At 48.7% G+C, this 13,122-nt stretch overlaps 1 protein-coding gene across 1 annotated transcript in view; it reads left to right on the top strand.

Moving 5' to 3' along the window:
* The first annotated feature begins 1,977 nt into the window (after positions 1–1,977).
* Positions 1,978–13,122, top strand: part of MROH1 (maestro heat like repeat family member 1) — a 47,945-nt gene continuing 36,800 nt past the window's right edge. The window contains 1 exon segment of the mRNA XM_070748464.1: positions 1,978–2,260. Coding sequence (XP_070604565.1) covers positions 2,239–2,260 — 22 coding nt within the window. The 5' untranslated portion in view covers positions 1,978–2,238.

The following is a 13,122-nucleotide window of genomic DNA, read 5'->3' as shown; positions in this document are numbered from 1 at the left end:
GAGGCTGTAAACTGCTTAGAGGGGGCTGACAGGGTGGCACAGTGGTTAGAGTGCAGCCCTGCAGGCTCCTTCAGCTAACTGCTAGCTGTAGTTCAGAGGTTCAAATCTCCCCACCGGCTCCAGGTGGACTCAGCCTTCCAACCTTCCCGTGTGGGTCAAGTGAGGACCCAGATTGTTGGGGTTTGCGAGAGGCCGACTTTCTGTAAAGCACTTATAAAGGGCTGTCAGAGCCCTGTGAAGCGGTAGATAAGTCTAAGTGGTGTTGCTGTAGCTATTAGCCAATCTGTGAGCACCGAGTCTTTTACGAGCCTCTCTGGGAGCTTTGCAAAGTCCGGAGAACCTGCCAGGAATCCCCTTGGACGTCCGGAAGGAGAAGGCCGTTTAGGGAAGCGGGTGAGACCAATAGGATCAACAGTGTCAAGTTTTACACCTGGGGAAGAAAATATGGATTTAGAATCATGCAACCTGGCTGGCTGGGCAGGGGGCACATGGGGAGGACGTTGCCAGCTCAACACTCACACACACACACACACACACACAGCAGAGGATGGCAACTTGGGAGGCTGGTGGACACCTGCTTTCTTTAACCCCCCCCCCCTTCCACAAGTCAGTGACAGCCGGAAGGTGTTTGAGCAAGAGGCTGCAATCTAGAGGACTCTGCAGACCTCTGGGGAAGGCACGGGTCACTTCTAATGGCCATAGCACTTGTATGCTGCTTTCCAGCGCTTTCCCAGGCCTCTCTAAGTGGTTGACAGAATCCGCCTTATTTCCCCCAACAATCGAGATCCTCATTTGAGTCAGTGGTGGGATTTGAACTGCTGAACTACAGCCAGCAGTTACCATGCTAAATCATGGCTTGATGAGAATTTTTCAGTCCCCAAAAGTGACCCAGGTAAAATACCGCAGGTGTGTGGTAAAAAGCCCCCGGGAAGCTGTGAAATCGCCTCCTTGTGCACCACGGAAGAAGAAGAATATAATAATAATAATAATAATGTATTAGATTTGTATGCCGCCTCTCTTTCCAAGAAGCTTCCCAAGCTCGGGGAGAAAGGACCGGACCGGCCGGGCCGCATGTTCTGGCGAGGGGGGGGTCTCACAGCCAGGGGCCCCGCGCGGAAGCCCCGTCCGGGGAGGTTGGCAGAGCCCAGGCGGCGCGCCAAACGGACGCGGGTGACCGACGGGAGGCGGAACGAGGGCCGGGCAGGGCGAGGGGCTTCCCCGGGGGCTGCTTCCAGGCGACCCCCCCCGCACACACATGCCCCCGCTCCATTCACGGAAGCTCGGAAGGGGCTGAAGGGCGCCTCGGCCGGGCCGCCCCGCTTTGCTGGCTGGGAACTGAAGGCCCCCCCACGCCCCCCCCCCCAGGCAGCGCTCCGAGCCCGAAGCAGAGGCGGCAGCGAGCGGGGCCAGAGAGCGGCAACAGGCCAGGACGGCAGCCAAACCCGGGGCTGGCGGCTCGGTCTCCATCCCAGGCTGCGGAGCCGAGAAGCGGGGCCGGGAAGCGGGACGGGGCTCTTCCGCAGAGGCCGCTCAGCGCCCTCCTCGCCCCCTCCAGCCCCGGGAAGAAGCCCCGCAGAGCCGGCGAGGCCAGACGGGACCCCAGCGGCCCGGGCTCAGATGGGCGCAACTCCCTGCGCGCGCAGCCGCTTTCCGGGCTCAGTCTGAGCGGAGGGGAGACCACCAGGGGATCCCGCGCAGGCCCCGCCCAGAGGCCGCGGGGGGGCGGAGGGGGCGGGCCTGGTCACGAGACCCCGTGAGTGAGGGGCCCTCCGAGGGGCGGGGGGAGCGGGCGCAGGCGCCTTGGCCACAGACTGCCGCCGCCAGTCAGCGGGGGCGGCGCCCGGAAGAGCCGGGCCTTCTGCAACGGGGCGCCCGCGGGCGGAGGCGCTGGTGGGCTGGGCCGGGGGGCGGGGCCTGTCCAGGTGAGGGCGGGGCCTTAAATACCCGGAAGCGCTGCTCCAGCCGAGGGGAGTGAGCGGAGTTCCAGTCCAGCGGGCAGCGGGCACCGAGCGCGTGAGTGGCCGTCCGTCCCGGGGGCGGCTGGCAGGTCTCCGCCCGGCAGCTGAGCGGCGCTTCTCTCCCCCGCAGGAGGCCACCCGAGCGCTGCCGGACAAGAGACGCCGTCCCGCCCCGTCAGCCGCGCCGCGGAGGATGCGCTGGGCGCCCGGCGGCCCCGACCCGCTCCCCGCCCGCCCTTGAGCCCGCCGCCGCCGCCCGGCGAGCCGCCCAGCCCGCGCCATGGCCGAGTCCCGCGTGAAAAGTAAGTGCGGGGGGGGGGGGCTGCGGGCGGGGGGCGTCGGGGGGGCCCTTGTAGCACTTGGGGACTCCAACTCCCAGAATTCCTGAGCTGGCATGGTTGGAGAAGGGATTCTGGGCGTTGCAGTCCACAGTCCTAGAAGTGGCCCACCCCAGCTCTGGAGCATGGTCACTTTAAGACTCGTGGACTTCAGCTCCCAGAATTCCTGAGCCAACCATGCCAGCTGAGGAATTGTGGGAGTTGCAGTCCACAAGTCCTAGAAGAGCCCCCTTTGCCTGCTCCTGCTCTAGGCCGGGTTATGCCGGGCTTCAGGTTCTGAGCCCCAATTAAGTCAGAAATGTAAATTCAAACACACAGGCTGTTGTAAAGTAAACAGAGAGTCGGTTTATCAAAAGAAAAGTATTGGACACAGGCACTTTAATCAGCCCGAGTGCTCTCCCACAAACCACAAGCCTGGAATGCTGTGAAAAGCACCCCCCTTCAAGAGTCCACAAAATGCGCTTAACTGTGAAATATCCAAAAAGTCTTTGATTTAAACAAAAGAGGAAACATTAAAGCCCCACGGGATTGGCTGGCCAATAAGTCAAATAAATGAGAAATAGGTCAGAAGAGTTAAAAGCATGTAAAGAGAACTCAGGAAAAATGCAAAGAGCAATTAGAGAAAGAACAAAAAAGAAAGAGTTAAAGAAGCGACTTCCACTCTCCTCTGCAGCCGTTAACAACCGAGCCTTCCTCTTCCTCTTCCTCCCTCCCGAAGGTTACGTCACAGAGTGTCCTCCCTTCTGTCTCCTATTCAGCCTTTTTTTAAAAAAAGAGGGCAGTTCCAGAAATCGCCTCTTTGTTTCTTTCTGTGTCTGAGGTTTCCAGTCTTTTATACATACAAGTATCTTTTTAAAAAAATATTTATTTATTTATCTATTTATTTATTTAATATATTTGTCAAACAATTATAGGATGGTAATTTGTACAAATGAAACATTAGAAAAGTAGTGATAAAAAGTAAGGATAGAAGAGAATAAAACAGTAGGAAGAGGGATGATAGTGGTGGGCTTCTGCAGCCCCTCACAGACCTCTTAGAAAGGGGGAGAGGTCGACTGTAGACAGTCTAAGGTTAAAGGTTTTGGGGTTTGGGGAAGAAACCGCAGAGTCAGGTAGGGGATTCCAGGGGTTGATCACTCGATTGCTGGTCGAATTTTTTGCAGTCCAGTTTGGAGCGGTTGACATTGAGTTTAAATCTATTACGTGCTCGTGTGTTGTTGCGGTGGAAGGTGAAGTGGTCACTAACAGGAAGGACATTTTGGTGTGTGATTTTCTGAACTATAGTTAAGTGAGAACAGAGGTGACGGGAGTTGTAAGTTGTCCAATTGAGGAATTTCCAGTCTGGCGGAGGGGGGCATTTTATCGCTGGCACGAGCCTTGAAGACCCTCTTGCTCCCCCTGCAGGATGACCAGGCCCAGTGGGATCTGGGGGGGGCTCCCTCTGTGTGCCCCTGTGTGCAGAAGGGGGCTCCTCTGGCTGGCTCCTTGGCCAACTTGCTCCCTTCACCGAACAAGGGGCGCAAGAGCTGGGGGGCTGCCGCCCTTCACAGCCTGGTGGATTAGGGGAGCATCTGCGGGAGGTTAATTCACGCTTACCTGCAGTGGCTGCCCAGGAAATCTCCATGTGCGGCTCCATGCGCTGTGCGGAGAATGGGGAATGATGGGATCTTCTTTGCTTCACGTTCCTTCCAGTGTCTCTCTATTATTTTCTGTTGCAACCCCCCCCCCCTTAGGAAGACATGAACATTTCGTGCACCCCCAACTCTCCGCCGGGATGATTGTTTGCAATGTTCGGCACATTTTCTCTGAAAAAACTCAAGCGCCTTATCAGCGTGATTGGGGTGTCATGTGTTTAAGTGACGTCTTAATGCAGATGTCTTCAAACTTGGCAACTTGAAGACTTGTGGACTTCAACTCCCAGAATTCTGGGAGTTGAAGTCCTCAAGTCTTCAAGTTGCCAAGTTTGGGGTCCTCTGCCTTAATGTATTTGGATTCATGCTGTCCACTGCCAACCATAGTTCCCTCTAAGCTGAGCAGTGAGCTATGGCTCACTTAAAAATCATCATCAACTCAGAGTTTTCCAAACCTGCCCAAGAGAAAGAAAAAGAATGGGAGTAAGGAAGAGAGAAAGAAAATCAAAATCTAGTTTGAAACTAGCTCAACTATTTAAGTGGCATTTTGATATTGATAGAGTTGCCCTATTATGAGCTCACTGTTATAGACACACAGGACAGTATTTTATTTTGAAATTCTCTGAGGCAAAACAGGGTGGGTTTTTTGTTTGTTTGTTTGTTTGTTTGTTTGTTTGTTCGTTTATTTATTATTTCTGTGCCGCCCAGTCCTGAAGGGACTGCCGCTCAGACACTATACTTTTCTGCCCACCCCCCCAAAAAATTAGAGGGAACACTGCTGCCAACATGTTTAGACCCAGTCAACATCCCGGTCTTTCCTCGTCTCCCACCGCAGTCCCAGTGAAACCAGGCACTACCTACGCTTCCTCGTCCTATTTCCTCCTCTGAGCTTCCGGGAGACTTCCGTTTGTCTCATGAGCTCCGTCTCTCTCCTCCTCTCTTTTCACCCCTGTTCAGTCTTCTTCCACGGTGTCTCTTAAGGGTTTTTTATCTGTACTTCACATCTCCTGCTCAGTGCTGTGTGCAACTATTTGGTGCAAAAAAAAACCCTACTCCCTGCGGGGGGGAAAAAGCATGTTTCCTGGGGAAATGCGCACCCCCGGCATCGCTTCATGCCCCCCCGGGGCCCCCCTCCCCACTATTAGAGAAGCACTGGCTTAACTGTTGCATGGAGTGACCAGATGCAAAGCCTCCAGGGCTCCATTTCCTTGGGAGTCGAGGGGGTTTCCCCTTGCCGGCTTTGGCCCTGGGGCCTTGGGGGTCCCGGGAAAGGCCCCTGGAGCCCACCCGCCCTTCCGGGCTCCACCTGGGACCCCCAGCAGAGCAGAGGATTGTTTTCAATGGGGTTGGCATTGTATATATACAAAGATAACAGTCTGGTGTCTAAATATGCAAAAATTAAGCTTATGTTTCTAAAATGTCTTTGCTATTTTACATTCAACCTGACCACCTATTTACTTATAATGTTTACAGTATAGACATGATACCAGTAATAGAGAAACATGAGGACGGGGGATGGAAGGCACGCTGGTGCACTTACGCTCGCCCCTCACTGACCTCTGAGCAATCGGGAGAGGTCAACAGTGGAGGGTCTAAGGGTAAAGATTTGGGGGGTCAGGTGAGGATACTACAGAGTCAGGTGGTGAGTTCCAGGCATCAACTACTCGGCTACTAAAGTCGTGTTTCCTGCAGTCAAGTTTGGAGCGGTTGACATTGAGTTTGTATCTGTTGTGTGTGCTCGTGTGTTGTTGTGGTTGAAGCTGAAGTAGTCCTTGACAGGAAGGACGTTGTACATGATTTTATGGGCTCTGCTTAGGCCATGTTGTAAGCTTTCTAAAGCGAGGATTGTGAGTCTGGTTGTGTAGGGGATTCTGTTGCGAGTGGAGGGGCGGAGGGCTCTTCTGGCAAAGGATCTCTGGATGTTTTCTAGAGTGTTGGCTTTTGACTCCGGACATCATTGCTCCCTGCAGGGAGACGGCCCGCCCTGGGCAGCTGGTCCTGGTCCCCTCTGGACCTCTCCACCAAGCAATAATGGCAGCACACGAGCATCGGCTGGGCTGCCGGGAGCGGAGTCAGACTCTGCCCCTGTGCTTGTGTTGGCATGTTAAGCCATTCGCTTTCAGTGGGTGTATCTCACACTTGGGAATGAATGAGCGAATGAGTGAGTTCCAGGCATCAACTGCTCGGTTACTAAAATTGTATTTCCTGTGGTTGAGTTTAGAGTGGTTTAACCTTTCATTTGTATCTGTGGTGTGCTCGTGTGTTGTTGTGGTTGGAGCTGAAGTAGTTGTTGACAGGAAGGACGCTGTATCCGATGATTTCATGGGCTCTGCTTCGGCCGCGTTGAAGGCGACGTAGTTCTAAGCTTTCTCAACCGAGGATTGTGAGTGTGGTTGTGTAGGGGATTCTTCTCTGGACCCGCTGCACTATTTCCCAGCTCCAGCTGCAGAACCAGGTTCAGCATCTTCCTGTGGTTTCGCACCAGGTTCCTCTCTTGTTTCTTTCGCCATTACAGGAAATTGTCCCCTCTTCTAAAAACATTGAGTCCTTCTGTGTTGTGTGCAATTGATGTGAAAATAAACCAGCCTTGCTACAGAGTTGCACACAACCAGGTTTTTGGCAAAAACTGTTTCCCCTGCGTGAAGCACGTACCATATTTTTCGGAGTGTAAGACGCACGTAGTTTTTAGAGGTGGGAAACAAGGAGAAAAGTCTTCTGAACCAAACGGTGTCGTAATATATCATTTAATAAAATCTCAGTGCAGCAGAATACTTTTTACAACCATGGACGCTTTTTACAAATGTCAAACTTGACAGCTTTAAGACTAGTGGACTTCAACTCCCAGAATTCCTCCTCCAGTCATGTTAGATGGGGCAATTAGAAGGGAAAAACAGCCCCATTTTTTTTTCAAAAAACAGGCCATTTTCTCCCACAAAAATGGGGTGGGAAAAGGGTCTGGGGAGCCTGCAGAGAACTCCTGGGTGCTGGGGGGTGGAACCTTCACGGCATTGGACCAGAATATCTCCAGGACCGCCTTCTGCCGCACGAATCCCAGGGACCAGTTAGGTCCCACAGAGTTGGCCTTCTCCGGGTCCTGTCGACTAAACAATGTTGTCTGGTGGGACCCAGGGGAAGAGCCTTCTCTGTGGCGGCCCCGACCCTCTGGAACCAACTCCCCCTGGAGATTAGGATTGCCCCCACCCTCCTTGCCTTTCGTAAACTTCTTAAAACCCACCTCTGCCATCAGGCATGGGGAAATTGAGGCATCTCCCCCAGGCCTATATAGTTTATGCATGGTATGTTTGTGCGTATGTCTTTCTTTTTAAATAAGGGGTTTTAGATATTTTTAAATATTAGATTTGTTGTACATTGTTTTTATTATTGCTGTGAGCTGCCCCGAGTCTACGGAGAGGGGCGGCATGCAAATCTAATAAATGAATGAATGAATAAATAAATAAATACCGATAAACAAACAAACAAACAAACAAACAAACAAATAAATAAAAATGCCCCCATGGTGTTTTTTGCCCGTTTCCCTCCAAGATTGAGGCCGTTTTGCCTTTTCCCAGCACCCAGAGAAATTGAGAGCCCGGAGAAGGGAAGGGAGGTGGCGGATTCCTCCGTCTGGGCCCCTGGGCAGACTCTGCTGGGGTTGTGGGGGGCAAATAAAATAGAAGAGAAGGGGTGATTGGACACAGGAGGACTCCGTCTGTGGTGCGTGTGCTCTCAGTGTACATGAAAGGTGAGTTGGCCAAGAATCACGAGTTGTGACACTTAATGTCATGGGGTGCAAATAGCGGAAGGTCCGAGTTGCCCTCATTATATTTTGAGCTTTGAACTCCTGGGGAGGGACGTTTGCTGCCGGCTGCATTCCCTCTGCCACAAAGGTTCTTTTTAAAAAAAAATATTTTATTATTTTCAAAAGCAAAACAGGACACACGTACAGAAAATACAAAACAAAAAACAGGAGCTGCAGTCGCTCCGCTCAAAACACAAGTCTCCCTAGTAGGAAAGGAAAACTTTGGTTAATTAGATCATTTCAGAGGTAAGAAAACACCTGCTCCAGATCTCTATTTATGTACATTTCAGAATAATAAATTTATGTAATCTTGGATTCATGGAGAATTTCTTCTATTCAACCCAGTAGAGACCCTCGCCCAGGTTTTGTAATAATCCGACTCTTCTTGATTTTTCAACCGCCTCGTCGTCATGTCCAGCTCTGCACGTTCCATATTTTTTCTAATTGCCTCATATTTATTTCTTTATTTATTTTTATTTAATTGGATCTGTGTGCCGCCCCTCTCCGAGGACTCTTCTTCTTTTGGGACTTCTGTGTCTTTCCATCTTTGAGAACACACAAGGGTCACTGTCCTGGTGGTGCTGCAGCCCCAGCCTTTCCTGGAGGGACCCAGGGCTGGGTCCTCCGTCCAAGGGTGGTGCCCAGGGGCTCCGGAGAATGTGCCCAGGAGCCGTGGGCACTTATGTTTAAGTTTAAGTTTAATCAGATTTGTATGCCGCCCCTCTCCGCAGACTCGGGGCGGCTCACAGCAATAACAATACAATGTAAAACAAATCTAATATTTAAGTTAATTTAAAAAACACCACAAATTAAAACCAATCATACAAACTAGCGTACCATGCATAAATTTTATAAGCCTAGGGGGAGGGAACATGTCAATTCCCCCATGCCTGACGACAGAGGTGGGTTTTAAGGAGCTTACGAATGCTTATGCTGCCTCCAGATCCACTTCAATGGGCACTGTCCACTTTTTCAGCTCTTTTCCTGCCCTCAGACCTCCGGAGCCTCGTTCCCTGCCGCTCCCCATCCCCACTGTATGCGCCATCGACCGGAGCCCCTCTTCAAGAATTATGGGCTGCGCTACCTAGGAAGGATTCAGAGAAGGCGAAAGAAGTGGGAGGAAGGCAGCCAGGTTGAGTGGAGGGAAGGGACGGAGAGGGAGACGGCCTTCGTGCAACTAAAAGGGGCATCAGAGCCTCCAACTTGGCCTTCTTAAGACCTGTGGACTTGTGGAGTTCAACTCCCAGAATCCTTCACCCAGCGTAGAATTTTGGGAGTTCAAGTCCATAAGTGCTAAAGTTGCCATGGCGGGAGACCCCTGCGATAGGGGATAATCAAAGTACCTTGGGAAACATCAACAGAGCGAGAGAATCAAGATCACGTGAAGGGTTAACACCACTTTATGAGGCCTTGGGGAGGCCACACCTGGAATCCTGCATCCAGTTTTGGTCGCCACCATGTAAAAAGGATGTTGAGACTGTAGAAAGAGGGCAGAGAAGAGCAACAAAGAGGATGAGGGGGCTGGAGGCTGAAACACACGAAGAGCGGTTGCAAGGACTGGGTTTATGTCTAGTTTAATGAAAAGAAGGACCAGGGGAGACATGGTAGCAGCCTTCCAGTATTTCAGGGGTTTCCCCAAAGAAGAGGGAGTCCAGCTAATCTCCAAACACCTGAGGGCAGAACAAGAAGCAATGGGTGGAAACTAAACAAGGAGAGAAACAACTGAGAACTAATTGTTCTGACAGTCAGAACAATTAATCAGTGGAACAGAAGTTGCCATCAAAAGTGTTGAATGCTCCAGCACTGAAAGTTTTTAAGCAGATGTTGGATAACCATCTGTTTGAAGTAGTGTAGGGTTTTCTGCCTAAGCAGGGGGTTGGACTAGAAGACCTCCAAGGTCCCTTCCAACTCTGTTGTTGCTGTTGTTGTTGTTATTGTTATTGTTATTATTGTCAGTACAACACAGCAAACGAGATCACTATGCTGGATTTCGTATTTCATCCCCAGTCGGGCGCTTCCCAAGCACCTAGGACTGTGTGATGTAGCGTCAAATTATATTTGCCGATCCCAGTAAAGGGGCCTTTTGCAATTGACAGGTGGAGAGTAAAGGTAATAAAGTTGATGTGGTGGTGCATCTTGGCACAAACGATCTGTCCCAGAGAAATGTTAATGTAGTAAAAAGAGATTTTCAAAGTCTAAGTGTGGAGCTGGGTAAAATAACTGATTCAGTGACTTTCTCAGAGTGTTACCGGTTTGTGGTCAAGAGGATAAAACAAGTTGTATCAGAGAGTTTAATGTGTGGTTAAGGCAGTGGTGTAAAGCTGAAGGTTTTGGTTATGTAAGTCATGATGTCAGTAGATGGTCTAATAGGGAGTTGTTTAAGAGGGATGGTTTGCATCCATCATACAGAGGTACCCAGGAGCTCGGTGAGGAATTCAGAGCTTTTTTGGACAGGCATTTAAACTAGGTAAAGGGGACAGAGATGTACCAGATGTGGAGGATTTCTGTCCCCGACCAATGAGGATACATCAGTTTCTGGAAGCTTATGAAAAGGGAGCTGAAAATAAAATAGATGTAGTTGTTGATGATAAGGGGCAAACTAATAATGAAAATAATGTTCTTCAGGTAATGTGCACGAATGCTCGAAGCTTGAGCAACAAGCTCTGTGAGTTAATGGCCATAATATCTAGAGATAATTTGGATCTGGTTGCCATAACTGAGACATGGTTTAAGGATTCCAATGAATGGGAAATATCCATACCAGGATATACACTGTATAAGAAGGATAGAATAGAGAGAAGGGGAGGTGGAGTAGCCATTTATGTTAAAGAAAGTCTAAAAACAATACTAATTCAAAATACATGTAAAGATCTGGAGACCCTCTGGATTTGCATGCAAAATAAAGACGGTTCTGTCATTAGAATTGGGGTGATCTATAGGCCTCCAGGGCAATCTGAGGAACATGACAACAAGATGGTGGATGAGATTACCCTAATGGCAGTAAAGGGAGATATTGTGGTTATGGGTGATTTCAACATGCCTGATGTTGACTGGAATATCCCCAGTGCCCTTACATGCAAAAGTAAGAATATATAGTAGAGGCCTTTACAGGAGCAGCTATGGCACAGCTAGTTAAGACACCAACTAGAGGGGAGAATATTCTAGATTTAGTTTTTACAAATGGGAATCGGGTTTCAGAGGTCAAGGTGGGAGAAAATTTAGGTTGCAGCGACCATCTATGTTTGTGGTTTGATGTAAAAACTGATTGTGAGCAATCCTATACTGCAACCAAAGTATTGGATTTCAGAAAAACAAATTTTAATGCAATGGGGGAATATTTAAATAATGAATTAAAGGGGAGGGATAAAATGGCAGGAGCGAGCACCCAGTGGACTGTATTAAAAAAGGCCATCTTAAAAGCCACAAGACTTTATGTAAAGCAAGTAACTAAAGGTAAAAGGAAGAAGAAACCGCTATGGTTTAGCAATGATGTAAGGGCTATAGTCAATGAAAAAAAGGCTGCCTATAGGAGGTATAAAGAGTCTGGAAGTATAGCTGATAGAGAGGTGTATAAAATGAGACAGAAGGAGGCGAAACAGATAATATATGCTGCTAAAGCCTCAAAAGAGGAAGAAATAGCAAAATCTGTAAAGAAGGGGGATAAAACCTTCTTCAGATATATTAGTGATAGGAAGAAGAAAAACTGCAGCATCACAAAGCTTAGTACCGGGAATAATACATGCATTAATGGGAATAAGGAGATCGCTGACCATTTCAATAGCTACTTCTGTTCAGTTTTCTCAAAGGACACCTTACAAAATAAAACTATAGAGGGATATAGCATTGCTTCCAGCTGTACGGATTCAGCTCCAGTGATCTTAGAAGCCGATGTCTTAGAAGAACTTGAAAGATTAAAGATAAATAAGGCAATGGGTCCAGATGGCATCCATCCCAGAGTTCTTAAAGAACTCAGATCTGTCATTGCTACCCCCCTGACTGATTTGTTTAACCAATCCCTGTTAACAGGAGATGTTCCTGAGGATTGGAGAATGGCCAGTGTTGTGCCTATCCACAAGAAGGGCAGTAGAGAAGAAGCTGGAAACTACAGGCCAGTTAGCTTGACATCAGTTGTAGTTAAAATGATGGAGACTCTACTCAAAAAGAGGATAAATCAGCATCTAAAAAACAATAACTTATTGGACCCAAATCAGCATGGCTTTACTGAAGGCAAATCGTGTCAGACTAATCTCATTGAGTTCTTTGACTATGTCACAAAGGTGTTGGATCAAGGTGGTGCCGTGGATATTGCCTATCTGGACTTCAGCAAAGCCTTTGATACGGTTCCACATAAAGAGCTGATAGATAAATTAGTGAAGATTGGACTTAATCCCTGGATAGTTCAGTGGATTTCAAGCTGGCTGAAGCATAGACATCAGAGAGTTATTGTTAATGGCGAGTATTCTGAGCAGAGACAGGTTACAAGCGGTGTGTCACAAGGGTCTGTTCTGGGTCCTATTCTTTTTAATATGTTTGTGAGTGACATAGGGGAAGGTTTGGTAGGGAAGGTTTGCCTATTTGCCGATGACTCTAAAGTGTGCAATAGGGTTGATATTCCTGGAGGGGTCTGTAATATGGTAAATGATTTAGCGTTACTAGATAAATGGTCAAAGCAATGGAAACTGCAGTTTAATGTTTCCAAATGTAAAATAATGCACTTGGGGAAAAGGAATCCTAAATCTGAGTATTGCATTGGCAGTTCTGTGTTAGCAAAAACTTCAGAAGAGAAGGATTTAGGGGTAGTGATTTCTGACAGTCTCAAAATGGGTGAGCAGTGTGGTCGGGCAGTAGGAAAGGCAAGTAGGATGCTTGGCTGCATAGCTAGAGGTATAACAAGCAGGAAGAGGGAGATTGTGATCCCCTTATATAGAGCGCTGGTGAGACCACATTTGGAGTACTGTGTTCAGTTCTGGAGACCTCACCTACAAAAAGATATTGACAAAATTGAACGGGTCCAAAGACGGGCTACAAGAATGGTGGAAGGTCTGAAGTATAAAACGTATCAGGAAAGACTTAATGAACTCAATCTGTATAGTCTGGAAGACAGAAGGAAAAGGGGGGACATGATCGAAACATTTAAATATGTTAAAGGGTTAAATAGGGTTCAGGAGGGAAGTGTTTTTAACAGGAAAGTGAACACAAGAACAAGGGGACACAATCTGAAGTTAGTTGGGGGAAAGATCAAAGGCAACATGAGAAAGTATTATTTTACTGAAAGAGTAGTAGATCCTTGGAACCAACTTCCAGCAGACGTGGTTGGTAAATCCACAGTAACCGAATTTAAACATGCCTGGGATAAACATATATCCATTGTAAGATAAAATACAGGAAATAGTAAA

Source organism: Erythrolamprus reginae, chromosome 3, assembly GCF_031021105.1.
Source record: "Erythrolamprus reginae isolate rEryReg1 chromosome 3, rEryReg1.hap1, whole genome shotgun sequence".
In the NCBI taxonomy this organism is placed as follows: Eukaryota; Metazoa; Chordata; class Lepidosauria; order Squamata; family Dipsadidae; genus Erythrolamprus; species Erythrolamprus reginae.
Note: the sequence above shows the minus strand (reverse complement) of the source record. Positions and strands in the feature narration are given on the sequence as shown.